The 26,634-nt window shown below is 35.3% G+C and overlaps 1 protein-coding gene across 1 annotated transcript in view; it reads left to right on the top strand.

Annotated features, from left to right (window-relative positions):
- The window catches only part of CFAP46 (cilia and flagella associated protein 46), a 71,420-nt gene that overhangs the window by 7,521 nt on the left and 37,265 nt on the right, over positions 1-26,634 (top strand). Inside the window, exons 7-24 of the mRNA XM_058842063.1 lie at positions 422-516; positions 1,293-1,400; positions 2,455-2,554; positions 4,193-4,291; positions 5,675-5,865; positions 7,830-8,058; positions 9,068-9,188; positions 12,451-12,574; positions 13,457-13,587; positions 14,893-15,038; positions 15,555-15,688; positions 17,252-17,464; positions 18,765-18,975; positions 19,348-19,497; positions 20,252-20,359; positions 21,977-22,161; positions 24,509-24,640; positions 25,973-26,138. Coding sequence (XP_058698046.1) covers positions 422-516; positions 1,293-1,400; positions 2,455-2,554; positions 4,193-4,291; positions 5,675-5,865; positions 7,830-8,058; positions 9,068-9,188; positions 12,451-12,574; positions 13,457-13,587; positions 14,893-15,038; positions 15,555-15,688; positions 17,252-17,464; positions 18,765-18,975; positions 19,348-19,497; positions 20,252-20,359; positions 21,977-22,161; positions 24,509-24,640; positions 25,973-26,138 — 2,643 coding nt within the window. The remainder of the gene's footprint in view (positions 1-421; positions 517-1,292; positions 1,401-2,454; positions 2,555-4,192; positions 4,292-5,674; positions 5,866-7,829; positions 8,059-9,067; positions 9,189-12,450; positions 12,575-13,456; positions 13,588-14,892; positions 15,039-15,554; positions 15,689-17,251; positions 17,465-18,764; positions 18,976-19,347; positions 19,498-20,251; positions 20,360-21,976; positions 22,162-24,508; positions 24,641-25,972; positions 26,139-26,634) is intronic.

Here is a 26,634-nt window from a genome sequence, read left to right as displayed (position 1 = left end):
CTACAGTTAAATTGAAGTAACTGCAGTTTATTGTAATGTCTTTATAATATTTTTTTTCCCCTGCCTATAATCTATAGATACAGATAAAATTTAATTTGGCTTGTTTCTCCCAGCTGGATGTGATGATTTCAGAATGAGTTCTATCAAAAGGTGTTAAAAATGCATTAGTTAGGATTTTAACTCAGAAGGTAGTTCCACATTTATATTTCTGCTAATAGTTCTGATCCTGACTATCAGAAGATCAGTATAGCTCTATTGGGTGATCTTTGTATTATCTATGCAGAACAAGGTAGATTATCACAGTAGCCACATTGCCCTTAAGGTCCATGAAAACAGTCAACATACCTGCTTTATTGTAGCCCTGTTGAGTGTTGATGCATTGCTTATTTAATAAAATAATAATTAAATTATTATTTTATAGGTGTATCACAAACTAATGGATATTTCCCAGGTAGAGAAGGAAATACAAAATTCCATCCATCTTTCAGTTATTTATAAAATGCAGGTGTTAAAGTTGTAAGTATGAAAATGTATCCTTCTACTTGTATTTTGATGCTGCCTATTACAGAGGTAGGATCAGGCTCAGGGATCCCATATGCTCATATAAAAATCTACTGTGGTTTAATTCCTCAAAAGGAAAATGATAATGACAGTTTGAGTAGTAGCTGTCAGGTCTGTCTAGACAACAGCCTCATCTAAAAAGTGAGCTAGCTCTTTGAGAATGTAGGGACTAGTGTGTTGTACAGGTGTTCTCAGGATAAAGAACTTCGGAGTCTGAAAGACATTTTAATATCAAATGGACTCCAGTTCCATTCCCAAGCTACATACAAGAAAGTAAAAATGAAGTGAGGAAATCACCTAAAATACAATGTACAAATTATGGAGCATAATGCTTTTTAAACTCTTTAAATTTTAAAGATTTAAGAAAAATTTGAAAATTAGATTTCATAGCAAAATCCCATGTAATTTTTTTTTGGGGTCTCAAGATTTCCCCATTTTAAAAATATCAAATCTTTTCGTAGTAACAGTAGATTCATTTATACTGACAGTATGGGGAAGGAGTCTTGCACGCTGTTTTTTTATTCTGGAATAAAATTTACTGTCTGAAATATCAATTCGGATGCTGAAGTTAGGTTTTATTGATTTTTTTTTCCTTGATATTTCAATATCAGTAGCCTGCTGATACCTTGGAATAAGGGCCATCCATTCTGAAGTTAGGAGAGTTAGTTCAAATGTTTAATGCTATAACACTTCTCACAAAAAATTATGACCCAATTCGTTATATGTTGCAGGCAATGGGACACAAATGAATTTCCAAGTGATGCCACAGCAAATCTGAATTCTCTGTATGTGCTTTTGAAACAATATGATGTTCCTCCAGCATTTGTTCTCAATGTGAAGTGAGTTTTATTTGTCATAGCCCCCTGGCAGTTGATGAAGCTGATCCTGCTTCCATTGAAGCCTGTCAAAATTCCTGATGACCTTGCAGAAATTGAACTCTTTCTTAGTTGTTCATGTTGTGTTAACACATAGGTCATTTTAAAAAAGGACAAAATCCTATTAGGCTTTATGACAGAACCCAAGATTAAATATCTTCTTCCATACAGCTGTTTGCATAACATGATTAAATATTTTCATAATAATTTCTCATTGATAAAATAAGATTTTTCAAAGGTCTTTAAACTGACATGTACTTTTCAGACTGTAGCTAATTTTTAACTTTTCCTGGGGCTTTTCCAAACTCTTCAGCGTAAGTTTGAAATGACTAAATTGAAAGACTACAATTCCAGTAGTTATATCACAGCTGTTACATATGGAAGTAATACTACATTTTTACTTGTTAAGCTAAACCCTCTCTAACAATATTCAGATATCTCATCACTTCTGCTATTCTACACAGTACACTATGCTCATCTGGTTATTTACAGATATGCAAACAGTTAGAACAGAGTTTCCATCTCTGTGTCTGTGTTCTTGGTTCCTAGGTGGCAGAATGATGGATTTAACTGCTTTGTGTGCCAGTTCACTGAATTGTATTTCCAAAATTTTCAGCATTTTTTCTGCAGTCCGAACTTTCTTTTTTCACCAAGTCTGTGCTTCATGCATTTCATTCTGGATTTTTTGTCTTCTTCATTCTGTTTGTGCAGACTACATAGGAGTATGTAAATTATTTTCCATAAATAGATTAACCTTTGTATTTTTCATGTAGTCAACTTTGAACTCTTTCTTTTTTCCTTGTTAACTGTGGTCATTACCAGTGTAATTATAATAATAATTATAATAATATTTGACATTTTAATAATAATTCCTCTAATATTCATATGACTTTCAGGTTTTCAGATACATTGCACAGTTACTTTCAAATAACTTTGGTTATTTAATTCCATGGTGGTTTTTTAATTCCATGGAAGAGCAAAATCAAATTCTCTGAGTGATGTTTTTGTATTTTTGAAGGATTCCTTTGATTCTGGAATTAGCTCATTTTTCTCTGAAAGTAAACTGCACTGAGCTCGCAGCTCATTGTATACTTGATTTGAAGAGCGCTCCAATTACTGTAAGTTTCAATTATGTGTTTAGAATTTTTTTTTACACACAACCCTCCAACTACCACACCCCTTTTGTGTTTATATTTAAAAAATAGTAGTAATGGTTCTACAGTATTCTGTGTATTGTTTATATATTCATTGAAATCAGTAATTATTTTGATACTTGATCCTAAACTATAGAAGAAGATGCAAAGTCAGAAAGTAGGGTGTAGGTAGACTAGGGTGATTAGCAGTGCAGTTTGTTTTGGCAAATAAATATTAACTGTAAATTTTTGCTTATGTGTTTAAAATGTTACCTGTGCAAGGGTTTGATTGGAAGTTAAATTCCAACTTCTATTATAATGATCCCACTTAGAGTTACTCATAGCACTTAACTTATCCTCACAGAATTTTTTTTAATTCTGGATGTTTGATTCAGGCCCATTATTCTGAACATTTCCTAAAAGTTTAAAATCGTATACAAATCCAAGCATTCCACCTAGATCAGATTCACAAGGATTTAATCTTTGTGTAGACAGTAGTCAGAAATATCTGTTGTGCAGCAATATAGAAACTTTGCTTCTATTTCAACCTTCTCCATTGGAGTTAATGTGTTTTTAAGTGACCATCTTCAGATTGCCCAGCATCACTGGACAGTGATTTCTTGTTATAGCAGAGTAAGAGAAATTTATGTAAAACTTTCAGTTCCTTGGCTTTTGCCAAGTACTGGCAAATTTCTCAACCATTACATGAATTCCATCTCTGTGTGTATTTGTCGTTAAGTTTTTCCACAATCTCTTTTCTAGTCATGAGGATGTTAAATTACTGAAGATCATGCTGAGTGATTTGATAATAGCTCATACTGAATTAGGAATGGAGATGCTGTCTGAATTTCCTTACTACACCAATTTAACCCAACTGCAGCGTATCTTAGGTGTTTCTATGATCCATACATATAATTTATATGATTTAATAATCAGCTTTTTCTTAAGCTGTTAAAAGTCTAACCTTATTTTACACTTAAAAGTTTCACTGCCCATCAAGCTGAATCCTTTCTGTCTTGACCAGATTGACTTGACTATTCCAAGCATGTATCTTTTTATTAATGTTAATGAGTAAATGGAAGAGGGCAGATTTAAATCAGATATTGGGAAAATATTCCTCCTTGTGAGAGTAGTGTGGTCCTGGCACAGGTTGCCTGGAAATACTGTGGCTGCTCCATCCCTGGAAGCGTACAAGGTCAGGTTGGACAGGTTTGGTGCATATTGGGATAATGGAAGGTCTCCCTACCCATGGCAGGGTGCTGGCACTGGATGGGGTTTAAGGCCCCTTCCAACCCAAACCATTCTGTAATTCTAGGATTCTATTAAAACTGAAATCAGTTCCTTCTACAGTATAGAAGGAATCAGGTGTACGCTGATTTTCTTGCTGCAAATTCTGGCAATGAGCAGCTTAAAAGTTATTACGCAGCCTCCAGTGAGTAAAAAGTGACTGCAGTTCAAACAACAAATTCTATTCCCTTTGTATCATTTCAGTTAACTGGCTAGTATAATGGGATTTTCAGTAGGAAAGTACAGTGCTGTGTTACTGCAATTGCATGGGTTTAATCTTTATTGTATTTCTTTTTAAGTATTGAAATAATCATTTTCTGTATTAATACTTCATAGGAGCAAGGGAAACTTATTGAGATAGAATGTCTGGAATGTGAATATGAAATGAAGAAAAATGGTACTGAAATTGTGACTTATACCAAAGGAGTTGTTGAGGTATGTTCTTTAACTTTGAGGGGAAGGTAGAAGTTTTAATTTGCTAAATGTGGAAAATTGCATTTGCCTGTGTGTCTTAATTACATTATATTGATAAGGAATTATTTTAACCTTCATAGTCTTCAATTGGATTTACAGAAAGGAAATGGAGAAAAATAAACCACAGTTGTGTGTTGCTCCCTTAAGTCTTCTGTCTGACCATAAAGATTCATAATATTTTGCTTTCCAAGAGCAAAGATAGTAACATTGAGGCATGGAAGGGCAACACTCTCATGTTTTCATATTTTGCCTTTATGGGATCTCTTTTCATGGAATATCTTGGGTTGGAAAGGACCACTAGGGCTCATTGAGCCCGTCTCAACTGTGATTCCATGTTATGGTCAATCTCATAAAAATTCTTGTGTCAGAGAAATGCAGATTGTTCCTGATAAATCATCACACTAGAGAGGATTTTCTTGAATTTCTATGGTCGGTTGGCTCAGTTATATTTCAGACCATCAAAGTTAGAAGCCTAAATATCCATATGATCAATGGTATTAGAGAGATGCTTACAATGAGCAGTTTAGATCAGCTGTTAGAGTCACCTGAAGTTCCTACAGTAGGAAGTAGGAATATGTTTAATGGAAATTGGTAGTGCCAAGACTTTTTCCTACCTAGGGTTGTTACCATTTTTGTTACCATTTTTATTTTTTTTGGCTCATTTTGAGTCCAGAAATTAAACTCACCTTTTGAAAAAAACCCTCTTGTAAATGAATTCTTCATAATATGAAATACTACTAATACTAAAATGTAAAACAGGATATTTGGGTATTTCCAAACTTTAAGTCTACAGTGTATGCAGTTGGAGAGGGATATTGTTTGATTTTTTCTGGTTTTTGGGATTTTTTCACTTGCATAACCCCTAAGAATAGCATAATAAATGACATGTCTGTTACTGTAGGTAACATTGGCTTTTAGATTTAATAAGAACCAAGTTTAATTGACAGTATGGCAAATTCCATTCATAATACTTCTTTTTTTTCCTTTTCTGTACTGCATCTGTAGCTGAATGTGAAAAAAACCCAAAACAGCTAAACATTCTGAATTCACAAGTATCCACAATTATCAAGTCTTGTTTGTCATAAGACTGGGGAATAGCTGACAGACTTCTGCCAAAAATATGTAAGAACAGCCTGGAGCACCTAAAAGAAATACTCCTTAGTTATTGATGCCTGTTTAAAAAAAAAAAATATTAAAGGAATTATTAAGAAAAAAATTTCTAAAGTCTGCTGGCTGAGGGGCTGCTTTCTACTGAAAACAGCCCTAAGATTTAAATTTGAAAGAACATGTAAGAAATTCCATTTATTAAATGTGGTAGTGCTAATTAATTCTTCATGTATATAGGCTCAGCTGAAATTGATAAAAAATCTTGAATTAACGTTAAAACGTGCAGTTCATTTGGGAGATCCTGGTGTGATTCAGGTTGTTTGTGCAACCCAGTGGAATCTGTGCTTACCATTACTACAACACAATTTGCATCAACATGTGCGAAAGCCACTGATCTCAGTTGCTGATGTCCTTGAAGAGATTGACAGGTAATTTTCAATGCTCTGTGCTTTTTTGAAAGGTCTCAAAGCATCAACCTCATTTAAAAGCTCAGCTTCTGTGATATTAAGTGTCAGAGAATTTTCCACTAGCTTGTAATAAATTCATGTCTGCATGTTGCATACATTTCTCTGTTAATTATTTAAATATAGGTTCCCTTCAGGCACAATCTAACACTGTTTAATGAGCTGTAACAAATATTGAAATATTGTAGGAATTTAAAAATACTCTAGTTAATCAAAATTATGTGAGAAAATTCCAAAACTGCAGTATATATGCAGTGTATAAGTATATATTCTGTGTATAAGTATATATATTTAGACTGTGGTCTAAATTCTTGTGTTAACATTGCTTTTGTTGGTTAAAAAAATAAAATTAAAAAAACCCCACTTTTGAAAAAAACGTCATGGCTTGTATAGTATATGTCAAATAAGACAGTTCTTGCAAGATACTATTTTTGTATCTTTCGTGATACTTCTTTTTAATTGAAAAACCTACTCTATTAAGAAAATTTTGTATTTTTTGAGGTATATTCTTCAATTTGCTATTATGCCATACTTAACCTTAAGCACCTAAGTATTTTCACCATTTTTTGTCAATTTGAGTCAACAAGTAAATGTTATTGTTTGGTACGTAGTTGAGTTTGGGCCTATGCATAGTCTGACTGTTAAGAACAGAGATCGGAATTTTTGCAGTAGAGTGAGTTGCAGTTGACACACGCTGCCATTTAAGCAGGACACTAGGTGGTTTCCGCTGCAAGTATTGCAGAGGAAGGTGAGGAATCTAATTTCAGGGGTTTTTTTATTAATTTATTTTTTTTAGTTGCATAGAGACTGGATGTACACATGCATGAAAGCATGATATTGTATTACTGTAATGTTATTCAGGCATTTCTTATGTTTTCCATATAGGGAATGCAAGATCAGCATAGGCAACTTTGAAATTTGTACTAAGTAATAAACAATTTTTCTCTAAAAGCTTGAAGGGAGATTTTGGAGCAGAGTTTGAGGGTTTGTCACACGTATATTCTTAACACTCCAGTAGGCTCAGCCTCAACTCTGATGTGGTACTGTCTCTGGAGATTGAATGAATTTGTCTCTATTAATTTGCCTGTCTTAATTTTTGTTTTGATTGCAGCTTTGACTGTGGCTCCTTTGGTCCACAGGAAAAGGTGATACTTGTTCAGTCAGGCTGGCTCTGATGTGGGCACACATTAGTTCTATGGCATGATATTTGATAGGCTTGAAAAGCTTCCTTCTCTCTCTTTTTCCTAACTTTGCTTTTATTTATATGATTTTTTGTTTTTCTTCCTGAAAATAATCAGTAGTAGCATGTAGAGCTCTGAGCTGTCATGAACAGCTTTCTGGGGCAGATGATGGATAGGGAGCTGAGTGTAGCTGAGACTGGAGAGCATGCAGCTTCTGGTGAAAACTTGCTGGCTCCATACAGTGGTATCAACATCACCTGTGTGGACACGGTACTTAGAGTGAATGTGTATGCCTGAGCTGAGCAAATACGACCAGGGCTAGACTTTCAGGAGTATTGGCTTCTACTTAAACGTTAGGAAGAGAGAGTGAACTTTTGTCCAAAGTCGTTATTCAGCACATTATCATTTCTCTGGCAGTTAACTACTTTAGAAAACCTTTTCACTTGATTTGCACACCTGAGTGGTGCTGAAAGAGTTCTACAGAGGTATAAAGATCAGTTAGTCCACAAGATGTGTTACTTTCTCCTACAGGGTCGATGAAGTAATATGCAGTTGAATTTTCTTATTAATTTTAATTAAAAAGGCATGATACCGAAAATCAAAGAAAAAAGTCAGTTTGGAAGGGAGTATCAGTTTTAATACTAGAGTCTCTTTTAATTATTGAGTTTCACCTTTGGGTGAATTTTAGGTCTAAAAAATTTAGTGTAACTTGTTTTAACAGTTTACACTTCAATTTGTAATCCTTAGCATGTTGATTTTGTTGCGTTGCCAAGTTCATATGGAAATAGCTCGTATTGAAGAAGATGGGGATAGACTAGAGGCTGCTCTGGAACATGTGCAAAAAGCTATGCACCTGAACAACAATGGACAGTATCAAGAACATCTAAGGCTGTGTTTTAACCGCCTTCGTTTGAGTGTCATGCTGTACGAGTCACCTGAGCATCTAGAGGATCAGGCGTTAGTGCTGATTGAACAGGTAAGCCTGAAGAATAAGGTCTGTGCCTGGAATAGGCTTGCTTATTAAATTCCAGCAGAGGAGAGACAGCTTTTTAGTAGAATTGCATATTAGTAGAGCAAACATTAGCTTGTTTTCAGAAAACTGTCTTTGCTTTGTTGCCTTGAAGTGGTCGTGCTGCTTCACAGCCTGAAGATTGTAATAGAGGACTTTTTTCCCAATTCTTTCAAAGCTTATTTCTTGGAGGAAGGTGGGGAGTTGTTAATTGGCAGAAATATCAGCAAAAAAAAAAAAAAATAGTAGTTGTCAATAATTAGGATGTCATTGCATGAATCTGTGTTTTGTTTAATGAGAAACACAGTGTCCAAGTTGCTAAATGTACTAGCTATGAGAAAAAAACAGTATTACATGACACTTACAAATGCCACTAAGTAATATACTCTACAGTCACAATATAGGCACTGTCAAGAGTTACTGCATTTAATTCTGTTGTGCTGCCTTAGCACCTGAAGAAAAATCATACTTGCAATTGATTGTTTTCCTGGTTTAAATGCTTTTCCATGCAAGCTTACTCTATTTAAATGTTGCTTTGGAGAAACCCACACCTCCTTTGATTTTGGCTAGTTCTTAGCAGACCAGGACTTTTTTTCTATTTTATAACAATTCCTAGTTACTGTACACTGGATATGTTTCTGTTGGTTGTAAATAAATACTGTCCTTTGTTTGAGAAGGTATAACATAATGTCAGTCTATATACTGAGGGATATACTGTAAAGATTCATGAGAAGCAGGAGCAGTACTTCATATTAAATTATCTGTGGTGTAATCATGTGAAAATCAACAGAAGTTCCACGGTCACTTTCAATTACAATAATATTGTAGAATGATGTGTAAGATACCTAAAGATACACTATTCCTACGGGTATTCTTTTGGTAGTAGCAAGTTATATGATGTGTATTCTGTTATGTTTAGTAAATAAGATCTAGTTGGAATATAAAATGAACCTTACGAGTTCTTTTCTTTATATAGGCTAAAAGGGGAAACCAAAAGGATAATGCAAGGAAGAAGAGATCCCTTCTGGTAAATGCAGGTCTTGCATTAGCTCCTGACACATTTCAAATAGTCCTTGACAGTGAAAATGAAGCTAAAGGTAAAGTATGTGTGTTTGACTAAAAGTTGCTACACTTTGCTTTTCACATTCTTAAAGGCTGGACATAGCATCTAGTGGCAACATATAGGGAGTATTGCAATACAGATGAAATGATAGTTCTGCTGAATTCTGTGGCAGACTTCCTACCATTTTCATTAGGGATCTAAAAGTTGTATGGTGATACTGGGAAAGGTATTGATTTCCCCTCCAAATTCCTCTGAATCTTACTGTTGTGCTGTGGTGTGCTGTAAGTAGGTCTACATTCACTGTGTACAACTCCTGAATGTTTTTAACCAAGGTAATTTTTAAGTGGTGTTTTCAGAAATTTCACCCAATAATACCCTGCGTTAATTACATTGCGTATTCTTTCTATATTGTAATCGTCTTTTTCTTCTAAGGTCTTGCTTTTGAGAGCTCTAGTTTTGCACAGAGATTTAGGTGTGAATTCATAATTTGCTTCTAAAGCATAGAACATAAACAGACACATTCCTTATGCCCCAAGCAGCTTTAGTTTGTGATTATACAGCCTCTGGTTGAGGAAAAGTGGACAGGGATCAGACTTCCCAGATTGCTTAAACTGTTTTGTATTCTTTGGGCAATAAAACAAGTGTGTGTGTGTGACTAATTTTATTAACTTTGAGAGGAACCAGTGTACTCCTGCAGAGAGGAGAGATTATGCTGGAGGAAGGGAATGCTGCAGAAGGAATCCCATTGCTTCCAGAGTAGCCTGTGTGTGCTGTGGAAGACCATGCAGTTCTCTCATGCTGTCTGTTCAGCCAGGCCACAAAGTTCACCTTGCATATCCCCATTTCAAACTTGATCAACTAATCCCTTACAACCCAGAGTCTTATTTACAGATCAGCTATTCCACTCTGTGCAGTCCTTTTAAGAATGTGAAAACTATGTTGCTGGAAAATACTTTCATACATTATTTAAAGTGATAAAATTTATTGTATTTGTGAAATTAAGTGAATTAAAATCATGGACATCTCCTTGCTTTTAAATTTTAACTTGACAGCTGTACAATTACTTTTGAAGTTCCTCAGAATAAATTGAGCACACATTAGCCTTCCAGACCGAGTCTTTAAAATGAGTGAGATTATTACGACATTGAAACTATTACAATACTTCTTTTGACACAATATTTTATAAAATTTTATTTTTATAAAATTTTGTTCTAAAAATATTTCAGTTGTTTCTTAGACTGTCATCCAAGCAGTTTGCTTTTTCTATGACTCAAGTTGCCACAAGCTTACATATGTGCATTGAAGGAGTAAAAAAATATATATGCAAATTTATTACAAAAAATGTACATAGGACAGAACATTAGATTTATAGGGTTGTTTTTTTCTTTTCAGTTGCATAAAAAACTTTCATTCTATTTTGACGTACATCTTTGCCTTATATAGTGAGAGCCATACCCACAGATCCAAAGAGCAATGTCCTCCTTTAATCCACATTTCTTTTCATCCTTACATGACCCAACTGTCATTGTGGATTGTACTGGACAATTTCTGTCAGTTGCTCTATGTGTTTACTTGCACAGCGGTATCATATGCTGGACAATGCATTGCAAAATATATTTAGCAAGAATGGTAAGATGTTGTGCCTTCTTTTTGTTGTAAGTGATCCTGCTTAGATGTATGTTTTAAAGTCTGAAGTACTTTATAGGTATTTGCTGGTATTGTTTGGCAGATTTTTGGAGGATCAAGTTAAAACCTGTTCTGTCTGCATAATGTTAGGAGTCCTTGCTTAGATTCTAGTGAATGTATATAAACTCATTGGGCTTTCCAGTCATGACAAATTACTTGTATTCTAATGCAAAACATGTCTTCTCTATAATTGGACTACCAAAAAAATAAAAAATAAACAATCTCTTTTTGATGTGTTTGTAGTGCTGGAGTAATTTTTTTCCTCAGGGAGCCAGCTTCTTCCTCCTTTCCTTCATTTCTGTGCTGGTTATTTCTTTATTAATATTTCTGCCTAATACCTTGTTGACTAAGTAAAATGAAAGTCAGTATTCTCAAAACAAAACAAGTTGATTGAAAATGCGTTTGGTTAGATAAATATTCTTAAAATGTAGCATGAGTGTGTACTTTACATATTACATGGTTCACTTGCTCTTGAATGAGCCTAACTAGAGCACTACATGTCCTGTCAGAAAAGAGGTGTATTTGAGATATTTGGATGCTAAACAAGCATGGAGCAGTTTTGGATGGACCAACGGTAACTTTTCTCTAAAAAATTATTTTTCTTTTCTTTTTTCTCTTTCTTGATTCTGCTGCACTTTTGTACTTTTCTTCTCCTGGATTTCTCAGACTCCTCTGAGCTGAGCTCCTTGGGGATACTCCTTCACGGGGAATCACAGTTTATCACAGTCTGGGTCAGGACAAAAACTTCAAAGCCTGTTAGAATCTTGTTTCTCGTGTTTATTAGGATGTTATCACAAAACTTGGCAGGTCTCTCCAGACTTTCTGCACAAGTTCAGTTCACTGCAATCTGGCTCATTTTCTTCTGATGGTACAGAATGGCCTTGTGGCTCACTTTGTGGCTCACTTTGGCTTTGAAAGCACAAAATGGCCCCAAACTACGCAGTTCTTTTATCTTTATACTTATTTTTATCCAACTAACAATAGACACGTGTATTTTTTTTCTTGATGACCCAATGACCCATCACCTATGTGCTGCACAGCGGCATTTTCTAACCAATCACTTACTACTACCCAAAAACCTCTAGAGGAAGAACATGAGGAAGAAAGAAGAAGGAAAAGAAACAACATTCTAAATCCTCCATCTTGCCTTCTGCTTTCTAAACTAACTTAAACTCTAAACTAACTTTTTCACCCAGTGACTTAAGAAAACTCTCTAATCTACATGCTCACACTTTCAGCTTTTCTATCTAACTTTAACAGTTGTTTTCATGTATCACCATGAAAACATGCTCATGAATTTCATGTTGTATGAAATTCAGTGTTCTTCTGGACCTTAGAACTAAGTAGCAGAAACAAGGGCATACACTCTGTGTCTCAGACTCAAACACCAACTGTATCTCAAGATACAGGAAAACAACTAAAGCAGGTGCTGGTGGAGTATGTTTTTTTTCATGTTGGTTGATTTGTTTCAGGAAAGCTTGAGGAAATGAGAAAAGGGATGGATTTTGAGTGTTTCAGCAAGAAATTATGGATCTAATTGCTTGCCATTCATGTGGGTTTTTAAATTTTTAATACATAAAAATTACCTTTATTTTTATTTCTTTACCAAGTTTCCTCAGGTAAAAGTAATAGTCAAATAAGCTACCTCTGTGCAAAAGCCCAACATCATACTAAAAGTGTGGAGAAAGTTGATGAACATCTGAAACACTTAAGAAATGAAAATGGCAGAGAAAGGTAATTGCTATAGACCAGGAGTGTCTCTTTGATCTTTTGTGTAAGTCTCCAAGAGGAAAGGTTCTGTCTCAGAGGATTTTAGTGGATGGTACCTTGTAAGAGGCTGAGTATTTCAGCCTCTGGCAGCATATTGAAGCGTGTGTATAATTTCTTGTTCAAAAAGCTCTGTCACATTTCCATGCTATGCAGAAATTTACTCTTTCCCTGTGTCTAATCTGCTCTTTCACAAGCACACTGAAACTCACTGTGCTATTGATATGACCCCAACATACAGAGGGATGTGCGGATTGAGGCTTGTACTTGATGTAGAATTGAAACTTGCAAGGGTTTTTTGTAGCACATCACGTGCTACAACCTTTTTGGTAAAAAAGCTAAGTAGGTCGTTCTGAAAGTCAGAAAGATTAATCTGTAAAAAAATGACAAGTTTGATTTTGACTATATATCATTTTGTCATTCTTTATTTAAAAGGATGTGTCTACATTTTTGCTGCACTAAAAATTCCTGTGCTGAAATTTAAAGGCAGTTGTTTTCTAAAAGATTCTAAATCCAAACATGTTTTCAAAACTTTTTTTTTTAAATTCTCCACATTAGTTTTGAAATTTAACTTGAAGTTTAATTTATGAGATATTTTGAAACTTCAATGTAATTGCCATCCAGGACAAGAATTTTGTCTCTTGATATGCTGAGGAGATTATTTTTAACTGATGAAGTATAAGTGTTACCCTTGCTCTGACAAGAAGTCTTCCATGTATTAATTTTGATTAGATGTAATTTTTTTTCCTGATGGCCATCATTATTGACATAATTGTTTGTTGTCAATCCTAATCTGTGAAACTTAATCCTGCTTATTAACTAATTTTATTTATGCTTTTTCTTTGGTAGAATTATACTTTGGGCAGATTTGGCAAAAGTTGCATGCAAACAGGAAGTGTGGGATGTCTGTCGTGCAGCATGTAGATTTTGTCTCTTGTATGATGATATTTTGTTTAGGGAGGCAGCAAAGCATAAAAAAGGTAAGTGACAAATTATTTTCATTGTTGTAAGGTTTGTTTGTTTTTTTTTTCACCATTTATTAAAGTTACTAAAAGGAGTCAGACAATATTGTTTTCTTTCCTCCCATTCCCAAAGTTCCCTGAGTTTCTTTTCTGGCACTGCATGTTGGCATACATGGAATATTCTTTCTACTTCGAAATCTAGAAATCAGTCATTATGGTTTTTTGTAGAAGGACTTCTGTGAAATACATCTGTCTTAAGAACACAGGCAAATTTCCTAATGGTCATCTGGGTTCATATCATTCATGCCTGATGGAGCTGTAGAAAAATGGGTTGTTAGTCACTTTGCATGAGGCTCACATGTTAACATTTTTTACCCTTTAATCCCCTATTGATGAGTGGCTCCTCTGAGATATCCAGCATTGTACCGTGTTCCTTGAGGCTCAGCTGGAAACCTAGCACACGTTGAGAGTTTTTAACTTGGGGGAAAAAGCACTTTCAAATCACTCTCTGCTTGCTGGCTTTTGAAGTTGGTTTTGTCAGGGAGTTTGTAAAACTGACATTTAAGAATAGATGATAATGTTTTTCTTTTCACTAGCCAAAGTTAATCGAACCTATTCCATATTATTTCCAAGGTCCATTTAAAATAGGACATCAATCTGCTGATTTTCTTTCACAAGCTTTGTATCTTCAGACTAGCTATGTTTAATCTTTTAATCTTCTTTCCAAACGAAATAAGGGAAAAATAAGTACACTTAGCAGAAACTGAAGGCAGCCATGTGCCAAAAATGTCATGAATAGAAATTGGTATGTTCTTAAAAACTTTGTGTTTATATGAAAATGATCTTAGTCCTTTCTGTTTTTTACTAAAACAAAGAAAAACAATGCTGTTTCTCTCTTTACCAATGTGTGCATTACAGAAAGTCAACCCAGTCGATGATTCAAATGCACAAAGACTTTAGTCTCTGCATAATTCTGTTCTATGCTCCACTTCCATTAATGCAATAAAATTGAACTAGAGGCCTTGGGGTCTATTCACACTGAAATTTCATTATGCATTCGTTGTAACTGGAGCAAGTTATTTTCTGCAAATATTAAAGGTTATGCACAAATGCAGCAAAATCACAGGTAACAGATGCCTCAGCAGCTCTGGAGAATGCATTTTGAGTGCAATAAATGGTACTAATGAAAAAGTTAGTTGCTTGAAATAGTTATAAATCTCTTCCTGTTAACTATTCCTTGTGAATTTAAGAATATGTAGGGATTTGTAAATTTAAAAATTATTATTTGCATGGAAATAATAATGTTTTTTTTTTTATTTTTAGCACAGAAGAACAACACTAATCCAACTATGATGATCGATGGTCAAGGTGACAGCTCATCAGGAGAATCATTGCTGCCTGCTAAATCCTTCTCTTTTGAAGCAGATTTGCTCAGAATACTAGCAGAAATAAGATTTATTAATGCAGAGGTAAATAAATTGCACAACTGTCATTCATATTTGTTTAGTTTTGTTTCATATACAAATCTTGAAGCACTGCAATTTTGAGTTTAGTTATTTTCTATTTCCCTAGGAAGTAAAGGAAGAAGTGGTTTCATGAAGCAACCTTATCAAAATACTGTGTGAAAGTAACAATATATAGTAATAGTTTTACTGCAGGTGCTGATAATACTTCTTTACAAGAGATTCTACTGTAAATTTTTGTCAGCACATTTCTGGATCCAGTTCCAGCAGGATTTAAAAACTTACACATATAAATTATCCTTTTTCCTCCATGTAATTATTTAGTAAAATTATATGTAGACAATTTTAAGCTTATGAAGTACTAAGCATTGTATTTCATATACTTGTACATGCCTGTACAGCATTTGAAAAAGCATTTTGTATTTTTTAGTTTTTGAAGAGGTAAGAACACTAACATGAAGTTATAGTCTCTTTTTACAATGATAACCTGGGTAGATAATTTATTTCTCTGTGTCTTTTCAGGCAACTGTTCATTTATTAAGATTGCAGGGAATCAAACTGAATGATCATGCTGTTCCTCCAGAAGCTACGTACCAATGTCATCCAGGACATGTTTCATATCTTCCTGAAAGTGATCCAGAATGGAAAACCTACAGGTGCTTTTTTGTAATACATATCAAGAATAAGGAACTCTTAACTGATCATTATTATCAGACACAAATGATAATTGCAAAAGCTATTTCTCTTTAGTAAAATTGTCACCAGGTTCCTCATTTTTGAAATGGGGAAAAGATCTAAATGGGAAAAAGATCCAAAAAATAGTTTGAAATATTTTTCTTAGGTTTCCTTTCATTCTGAAGTGTGGACTTTATTTTTCATTTAACATTTATTTCTCTGAAACTAGAAGCTAGTATTCCAAGCTGAAAAATGATTAAATCGCTGTACATTGACACCTAGATTATTAAATTCTGTATTTAAAAAAATGTTTTACCCAATTCAAAAAGCTCTTTTTGTCTTGCTTTATAGCTTCTATGCATATAATGATTTTGTAGTACTGAATGCATACAATGCATTATTTCAGTTTGCAGATCTAGTGTGTTCCATCCAATCAACTGAAATGAAGTTGAGAGAGTAGAATATAGAAAGTACTGGTGTTTACTGGTCTGACATGATAATTTCTTGAGAAGGAGAAGAAGGGGGAGAGAGATTTCTGAAGACAATGCTGGGACTCTTCAGTTCACATTCATAGTAATACCAGCCTTACTGTTACCGTGGTTATGCCCTGAGAGAGCAGGATGCCAGAGTTGTGTCCCTATGTCTGTTCATAAAGTTTGAAAATTAAGTAAAGTTTCTCACACTGTCTGCCTGCAAATGTTCCGTAGAAGAGGAAAAATTATAAACTGATCAGAGCCAAGGGGCAGAGAAGATGAGAATTCTGTTCCAAAATTTGCTACTAGCTATTTTTAACTTTCCCTAATGAGATTAAAAACCCATAGGAAAGAGGACTTTGGTCTGGTACTGTGTCCTGTACCATTGCTGACATAGTAATACCCAGTATCAGTTTATGCTTTAGACTTTATGACTTCTTAACCATGGCAATTCTACATGATCATTCAAGACTGTAGTTTTAGTATTTTTTTTTCTAAGTAATAGTACATTTTGGTAATTAAGAAAGAAAACAATTTTTTTGAAAAAAAGTTACTGCATAGACTGTGAAAAAAAAGTTATTGTATTTAAAACAATTACAGAATTTCAGAACACCTGGAAATGTCTTTGAGTGCAAGAACATATGCAGTTTTATGTAAAAAGGATACATCCTTAACTCTCAGATGACATGCCTCACTTATATCTATATTCAAATACAGCCTTGACATGGTTATTTAATGATTTCTGGCACTGATGGGTGGATTCACACATTCATTTAAAAAACCTGAACATGTGGATGAAACATGAACCATAGACACTGTTTTTGAAGCTAATAGCATTTGAATGTTAGAGACTACTCATTTTATGTTGATACTACTTCCTTTTCTGAACAGTCTTCTCATCGAAGTAAAATATAAGTCAGTGGATGAGAACTTAAGAAATGCAACTGAAAAGTAATTACATTTTTGTTCTTGTTGTTCATTAAGATGTAGGACTGCATATTTAGCCTTGTGATAGAATTCCTTCTGGTGTTGAAGCTTTGGAATAACAGCTTTTTTATCCTAATTTTATAGTTTATGGATAGACAGCTTATCTCGGTATGCTATGGAAAACTTCCAGCGTGCAGCTGAAATAGGAGAAGAACTGAATGATGCCTGGATTGTTCACAATGCTGTGGTGTATGTCTTAAATTATAACAGACATCTGATTTCTTCAGGAAGACAGAGGGACATTATTGAGTATCTGCAGACTCTTCTTGGAGCCATCAAGACTGTCGGGCACAACGGGTAAATTTAGATGTTTGGATATGAACATGCTCTTTATTTTGTAAAACATGACAATACATTGGAAGGCACTTTGTGCTGTGAAATATTTATTGCTGGCTTTCATTGGTAGTGAAATAGCCTTGGTATATATAGAGTAGCTATATATAGAGTTAAATTGTGAAAATTAAATATTAATTCTTTCTGTTTCTTTTTTGTTACACTGTCAGCCACGCTAACATTAGACCAATAAATATTAATTTCTCTTCAGTGTGGAACAGCAACACGTGCATGCAAAATAGCATTCTGTTAAGTTAGTGAGAAAATTGGGAAAAATCTCTTAGACTCTGAATTTGCACAACAGCTCAAAATGCATTTGCTTGCTGTCAGTTCTCTAAACTTGAATTATTTTGTAAATATAGTTCATTGAAAATATTTCTAACCAGTGTAAGGTGATTACAACTGGTTCTGAAATAAGAGAAAATGGAAAGCAAAATAAACGTAAAAATATTAAATGAACTTTATTTAAAAATGAAAAAAGGGAATGTGCTCTTTAGTAGACCATGAAAATGGGAACATAGACTCCACAGTGGTTTAGAGAAATCCTGTTCTGCAGTAAATGCAATGGGAGAATGATTGACCATTGTGGAATAGATATTCCAGTCCAAGTCTGACTGTGGGACAAGTTCCTAGATATATTGGCATTTCATTGACAGTGACCTCATCACTTGGTAGAGTAAGGACCAGCAGCAAAGAAACCTCTTTTAACAGTACTGGGGAATAAAATCTAAATTTCAGTTTGTGCAGACATGAAGACTGTTAATACCTGCTTATTAGTTTTGATACTTACATCAGTATGTACTAGCAAAAATCTCTTAGATGCAATTAGGTTAATGTTTTCTCAAAAAAAAAAAATCTCAGCTTGACAGTGGATTGGCATGATAACCATAAAAAATGTGAAGGGCTTGGTTTAGGATGATACTTTAGAAAATAGTTGCTCTTTTCATATGTACCAATCAATAAAAAGTTGTTTTAAATGTTGGTCTGGCCTATAATTTTTTTTTCTCTGTGATGAAAGGGAAGCTTCAGTTACAGAAAGAGTGAGAAAAATTGATGTTAACAGAAAATCGGTTGTGGGTTTTGTAGTTTTAATTATTAAACTAATAGCTTTACCAAGGGGAAGATTTTTTTTGGTAATATCCATAATTTTGCTTTCTAAGAAAAAAATTGATTTTCAAGTAATGCTTACTTCTTGAAATCAGTAACTTCATTCCTGCTTTTTATTTTGATCTGATGCTGTATGCACATCTGTTTTCTTCTACAGAAGTATTGAAATTTTACTGATGTTATGTAATGCTTTGGCTCGAGGCCTAATTATTTCTTGGATTCCAAAGCCAAAACCTGCTGAGAAGAAAGAAGATACGGCAATAGAGAGTTGCAGAAAAGCTCCGGAAAAGAAACAGGAAAAAGCAAATATCATCCAGACTCTTTCCGTAGATCCTAATGGACTTCCTGACATCAAAGCTGCCTTAGAGGTACAAACCCCTTATTTTTTGTAGTCCCTTTCATTCTGCTGTCCTGTATCAGAATTCCTATAAATTCAATAGTAGAAATTTTTGAAACAAAAAAAGCTATCTTCTTTTCCACTGTTCTTCTACACTGCTACTTCTTTTACTTCTGTTCTACCACCACAGATCCTCCCCAAATCCACACTGGAGCTCCTTACCAACTTGGGGCTGAGGACTGTAACTTCTGTTTGCCTTGGGTTGACTTAAAGGAGATGTTGTTAGGCTTAGAAATGCATGTGCAATAATTTAAAAATAACTAATGGATAACATGTTATATACAAGAAACTTTCCACATTCTCCTGTGTTTTGCATTTATTTTTTTCTCTTCTTGGTGTTTAGATTTGTGAATTTGCCCTAAATGCAATGACTGGAACCATGTGTAAGGAAAAAGTCTCTATTGCTGCACAACAACAGATCATTGCTACATGGGTGAAAGCAAAGCAGTTAAATCAGCAGCAAATCAGACATCAACTTGGGATGCAGGAGGAGGTATGAGTTCCCTGAAACCCCGCATAATGTTGAAGTATTACAAAGATAAGTTAAATTCATAAATAATAATGACTGAAATTATCAAGGTGTATTTTCTTCTGTATACTTGATTAGATTGTAAAAACAAATTTTGGCTGTAGTTCCTTACTGAACATAGCAAATTTTTCTCATTGGGTTTAGCAGTGAGTCTACATTTCTTAACTCTTCCTTCTGTTGTTAGCTGCCATGGTGATGTTTGTCATATGATGACTGTTGAGAAAAATTGATTTTGAATTCATAAATGTAAAATAGTAAAAAGGCTGCATTAAAAGTGTTAATAAAAATCAGCTATATTTATGTCAACATTTATAGTGGCCTCCTTATATATAGATTATAGACCTAGTAAGCTGGAAAGATCTATTTTAGTCATATTTTTATTTTATAAAATAAAATAAAACTGTGTCTGTAAAACTGGAAACCCTCAGTGGCATGTGAAATTTGCCTCCATCGTATTGTTGATGTGGGCTTTTAGTGTTGAAACTGTAATAGTTCAGAGTTCACAATGTTAATTAAAAATATATAAATACAAAAATAAACCATTTTAAGGACACAGTAGAGAGCAGGAATTGCTTAGAGCAAATTGAGGTTTTCAAACTTATTATTATTGTTGTTGTTGTTATTATCTTGTCATCTCAATTAATGTCCTTAATAATATTAACTTGCAAAAAAACACCAACCAAAAAACTCTGAATGTGGATTTTTTATTTCTGCTTAGGATAATAATGAAGCACAAAATCCTCTGGCAAGAATTCTTGTTGGTCTGGAAATGTATTCTTGCAATGGCTTGGGTCTCATGGATTTCACTGTTCCTACCTTAGCTCAGGTATTTTGTTTTTTTTAAGAAGCTTTTGAGTTTTAAAAAATAGCACACTATGAATTTGATTTCAGAATCAATCTTAAACAGAGTTTAAATTATTTTTGAAACTTTTATTGTACTATTATTTTCTTTAACCAAGAGATTAAATACTTATGACAGGAAGGAGATTTTTGTGACAGAAAAATTTTATTTATCCAAAGACCAGAGAGTTTTAGAATACAAATACTAGGTTTATGCTTGTGTTGCTCAAGCAGATTGTTTCAGTGACCATCAGAAGAGCATAATAGGTGCAGGTGAATTCTGTACAGAATGATACTTTCAGCCTTTAATTTTTCTTCTGGAGAAAACTTAATAGAAGCATAAAGTTGTTTAGGTTAGAAAAGCCCTCCAAGATTGTGGAGTCCAGCTGTTCCCCCAGCACTGCTGAGGCCACCAAGTGCCACATCCACACAACTTTTGAATTCATCCAGGCATGGGGACCCCACCACTGCCCTGGGCATCTGTGCCAGGGCTGGACAATTCTTCCAGTGAAAGAATTTTCCCAATATCCAAACTAAACCTCCCCTGGTGCTACTTGAGGCTGTTTCCTCTTGTGCTGTCACTTGTTCCTGGGAAAAGAGACTGAGCCCTCCTTGACCCCAGCCTCATTTCAGGTAGTTATAGGGAGGTTTGGGTTTGTATTAGAAGCATGCAACATTTCAACAGAAAACTTCACATTATAGTGAATTTTATAGTGAATTTACTTTTGACAGTTGCAAGGTAGAACAAAACTACACTTGGTTACAATTAATTGACTGTGTGAAATGAAACAAGCCACAACAACCATGAAACTATTGCTGACAACTAGAATCCAGATCCTTAGAAATACATAGGTATCCAGTTCTAGTTGGCGTACAGATTTATGCCAAATATTACAAGTTAACTTTAGCTATCACTTCACTGGCGTAGTTTCATAGAGCAGTGTTGTAGTATCTCCATTTGGACCAATTCATTAACAGTTACCACTATCCTAAAAATATATTGACATGTACAAAAGAAATGAAATGAAAATGTTTAGATCCTATAATGAAACTATATTTGAGACTATAACTATCTATATCTATATATATGCATATGAGTTTAGGTTGGAAAAGACTGCTAAGATTATGGAGCCCAAGCTCTCCCAAGCTGCCATATATATAACAGCATACATAGCAACTGCTTACTACAGTTACTGGTTGTTGCAAAACCACTTCTGTGTCCCATTCTTACTTTTGGCTTAACTAAAATGGGCTCTAAATTTTGAAAGTCCTATTCCACTGATTTTTGAAAGATGACTGAGGACATAGAATAAGTCCTGGTAGATACTTCCAGCTAAAAGGCATGCACAAATACAGCTGGATTTGCACACACTATGGTAATACTTAATATTTGGTGAATGAAGCCTCCCTATTGTATATTTTGGTTGTACTTGTAGCTCTTTCATTTTCTAGATGGCATTATCACATACTTGTTCCATGCCCAGGTGGGTTGTAAGGAAGATACAGCTGTAAGCATGTAATTGCTGTAGAAAAAAGCATATGAAAACTTGGAATAATTTTTTTTTATGTTTTTATGCATTTTTTTATTATTTTTTAATCCTAGTTGGTGAATTTGGCTTTAGAATGCAGTTGGTCAGATTCCTTAGTGGAATTGCAGACACTGACACGACTTACATATTTTGCATATGTATCACAAGACTATGAAACAGTGATGACTTGTTCCAAAAGGATCTTGGAATCAGATGAGGATTTTGTCCACAGTAGAAATATTAAGAAATATTATGGCATGTAAGTACATAGAATTTTACATGATATGGTAATGTACTTGAACTAAGTTTTGAAAAAAGAGGGTAAATGTGTCTGGTCACATAATCAAAAATAGAAGAACCTTTTTTTCCAAACAAGTTTTGCAGTTAGAGATGAAAATGAAAGTAAAAGGCAGTGGGAAATCCAAATTGTGGCTCTGGGCCCTGTTCTGAAAGACAGATGAAGCTTGCTATCCAAGTAAGTCAGAAGCTTGTACACCTCTGTGTTTGTGTGTCTTCCCGGGAGCACTGCTGCTCTGGAATGATCTCTGACAATCATAGTATTTTGACACTTAAATAATCTCTAGGCAGAAAATAGCTGATTCTACTTTTGCTGATGCAAATTGCTTTCAGTGCTCACCTGGCTCTAACACACTGAAGGGTTACATAGGTCATGGACAAAGGTGGAGCAGGGGGTGATGACAGATACGAGAAGCTCCTGTATTCCAGGCTCTGCTGTCAGCTATGTCAGTCTGACAGTGATGTCAGTCTGACATCACTATGTTGCCACCTATGCATATGGGTGCAATAGGAATGTAGGTAATTCCTATAAAGGCCCAGTCTCATACTTAACTGATATATATAAAGGATCTACTGGAAGAGTCCTTTGTTATAAAAAGGTGATATCCTTTAAGCCCTCTATTTTTAAAAAAAAAAATCCTCCAAAAGCAGAGTTTAATTTTATCCAAAGAAAATAGACTCAATTCCATTTAATAGCAGTTTTTTAGAATGTAGGAAGTTTGAAATAAACATGTGAAAGATTTCAGATGCAATATAGTGTTCATTTTTTTTCCTCTACAAAATAATTGAACTTAAATAAACAGTGTTCTGTTCCTTGAAACTTGCAGTTGTTTTCTACATGGGTTTAAAAACATGTAAAACTAAGTAAGTTATCTTAATATTAATTAGATACTTTCAGAACTTCACAGAAATTCAGAAACGACATGCTGCACATCTAGCAATGCACAAACTAGCGAAACTGTGTGATTGTGCAATTGTGAGGTGTTGTTGGCAGGGGAAGGAGGGCAGTCCTGGCTGTCAGGGTGCAATCCTGGGGTGTTTTTGGCAGGGGAAGGAGGGCAGTCCTGGCTGTTAGGGAGCAGTCCTGGCTGTTAGGGAGCAATCCTGGGGTGTTTTTGGCAGGGGAAGGAGAGCAGTCCTGGCTGTTAGGGAGCAATCCTGGCTGTTAGGGAGCAATCCTGGGGTGTTTTTGGCAGGGGAGGGAGGGCAGTCCTGGCTGTTAGGGTGCAATCCTGGGGTGTTTTTGGCAGGGGAGGGAGGGCAGTCCTGGCTGTTAGGGTGCAATCCTGGGGTGTTTTTGGCAGGGGAGGGAGGGCAGTCCTGGCTGTTAGGGAGCAATCCTGGGGTGTTTTTGGCAGGGGAGGGAGGGCAGTCCTGGCTGTTAGGGAGCAATCCTGGGGTGTTTTTGGCAGGGGAGGGAGGGCAGTCCTGGCTGTTAGGGAGCAATCCTGGGGTGTTTTTGGCAGGGGAGGGAGGGCAGTCCTGGCTGTTAGGGAGCAGTCCTGGCTGTTAGGGAGCAATCCTGGCTGTTAGGGAGCAATCCTGGGGTGTTTTTGGCAGGGGAGGGAGGGCAGTCCTGGGTCCCTTTCCGAGGCGGAGCCCGCGGGGCTCGGGGGCGCCGCTCCGGCGGGGCTGTGGCAGCGGCGCCCTCTGGTGGCCGCCGGCCGTGGCTGCAGGCGGGGCAGAGACGCTGAAAACTCCTGCAAATTGCGGCTGTTGTTTTCTTAATAAGTTGCTATTAACTAATGGTATTAACCGATAATATAAATTTTTTCGTGTATTAATTTTTAACTGATTAACTCTGGGACTGTAATCCACATTGTTTTCTTCTACATGTAGTGAAGTAGGATTCATATCAATTTCTCCAAAGCCCTGGGCATACTTTACCAGACAAATTCCAAAAGAAAGTATCAAAAATTGTCTGGTTTTCCTGATTTCTGTTTTTAATTTCTTGGTGTATAAGTTCGACTTTGGCCTAATATTCTTTTTGATGTACAGTAGTGAAAAATAGGGAGAAAATTAGAAATCTATGTTGTTTCCTTGCTAAAGATAGGTAATAGTTTTTTAAAATCTGATTTCACATCTATTTTCATTAGAAGTGTGAAAAAAGATATTTTAGTCTACCTTTCCACAAAATATTCACTTTTTGAAACGTTTTCTAATTTTAAAAGAAAACTCAATAGAAGGATTTGTAATTTCCAAAGCAAGGGACATGTACACAGTAGCAACTTGAATACATCATTAATAGGAGTTGATATGATCTTAGCCAGTAAGACTTAGCACTTTTTGAAGTATTTGCCTTTATGCAGGCTTGGTAACAGTGTGAGACACGAAATGTTAAGCACTACAGCCTGTATACAAGGGAAGAGCATAATGGAAAATTTGTCTGGAAGAAAACATCTGCGTGTAGCAGCATCAAAAACCTTTGTTCAGAGTGCCAGGTATGTTTTATGTTGAGACAAAACTAATATAAAACAGATCTAAAATTTAATTACAGTTTTGGGGATAATACTTTCTCCCAAGACTGATGAAAGTCAACATAGTTGTGAGTTGAAATGTTTAACAAAGGATTTGATAGATTTTTTTGTGCTTTAGTAAATTCATCAACTGCTTTCCACATAGCTGACGTTGTAGTGTCATAGAATCATCCCATCCTCAGAAGGGATCTAGTTCAGACTCCTGCTCAAAGCAGAGCCAGCCCAGGGCTTTATCCAGTCTGGCTGTGAAAACCTCAAGGAATTGAGACACACAGCCTCTGTGAGTAACCTGCTCCACTGTGGGCTGTTCTCATGGGGGACTTTTCTGAACCTTTCTCATTTTAATTTATGCCTGTTCTTGCCTGTCCTGCCATTCACTGGGAAGAGCCTGACTCCTGACTGTTGCTTCTCAATAACTTCGTTAGGTTATTGAGAAACTACTTCTTGTTATGTCTCCCAAAGCCACCTCTCCAATTAGCCCTCTTCTCAAGGCAAGGACAGCCCAGTCCCTGGATGATCTCAGTGGCCCTTCAGTGAGCTCCTTGTGGCTTCTCCGTGTCTGGCATGTATTAGGTGGCCTAGAACTGGATGCAGCAATATAAATGTGATCTAAAGAGTGCTGTCCAGAGGGTGATCAGACTGACAGTTTCAAAACGCTGCTTTTTTTTAAAACAGTAGTTTACAGTTTTTAAAACTGTTCAATTGGTGATTACATTATACCAGTCTAAAATTTTTCACTAAAATGCCAAGCTGCTTCTCACACAGATGAATACTGTGTTGTGTCACACTCTGGAGGACAATTAACTTTTATTAATTCAAAGTATCATTTGCATTAAATATTCTCAAAGCAATTTGAATGCAGCTAGAGGCATTTGGGGCATATTCTTGTGTTACAGTGGTACTGTACTAAGCAAAATCCACAGTATGGTAATAATGATTGTGTTTTATTTTTTAATGTTTTTTAGAATGAGAAATTAACATAATAGTAAGCAAAAAAAAAGTATATTGTTCCAATGAGAACGTCTTGAGGAAGTTTCTGTTATTTTTTTAATGAATGCTCTTGAGCTCAGATTATGCAGAAATACAGTAAAGTCATTAATATGCTACTTATTTATTCCTAGTTCTGCTGAGTGTGTGAATTCGTTTGGTATATAAAAATGGAAAATGGCCTTTTTATGACGCTCCTATGCTAAGTCCTCAGATCAGCTAAACCCAAATGTTCCTAGAAGTACAATTCTTTAGTATAGCTGAAGTGTGGTTGGTTTTCCATATTAAGTTCTACTTCTCTGTCTTCAGGTATGCAGGTGAAGCTGGAAATTATTCCCTTGTAATGTTTGCAGCTAAGCACTTTTGGAATGCATGCTTACCTTTGCTAGGCTCACCACATGACAGAGAACAGTTTAAAGAACCTACTGAAATAGTTCTTAAGAATATAGTTAAAGCAGAATCTAAAAACAAACAGGTAAGAGTTTCTAATAGGTATTGCTTGTTTTTAGTGATTGGTGCTGATGGTAAAGAAACTTCAAGATACCTTTCCTAAGAGGCAAAAGTGACTTATTTGTCATAAACACATTTCTGGTTTCTTACCTGCAGTCACATACTCTTATATTCCTTTTGGTGATTCTTTTGGTTTTGAGCAATTGTCAGACTTACAACAGTTTTCTTCAGAATGATTTCCTGCCTTATTTTCACTGTAGTGTTTCACTTCATGAAGCTTACAAAAAAGAATTTTTAGCAAATCCAGAAAAAAAGACACTTCTGGCAAGTATGATAATAGATTGGAAAATATGACAACAGATCCTAAAACACTAACTCAAAAAAAAAATGTTACTAAGTTAAGGTTTCTCCCACCTGCAGACTCAAATTTCTTCTACCTACAGAAGGAAAGTTTTACTTTGCCTATCTTCAGGTTTTTAACAAACTGTTTAGGACTTTGGCAGTAGGAGGGATTTAAAATT

The sequence above is a fragment of the Poecile atricapillus genome, chromosome 6, assembly GCF_030490865.1.
Source record: "Poecile atricapillus isolate bPoeAtr1 chromosome 6, bPoeAtr1.hap1, whole genome shotgun sequence".
In the NCBI taxonomy this organism is placed as follows: Eukaryota; Metazoa; Chordata; class Aves; order Passeriformes; family Paridae; genus Poecile; species Poecile atricapillus.
Note: the sequence above shows the minus strand (reverse complement) of the source record. Positions and strands in the feature narration are given on the sequence as shown.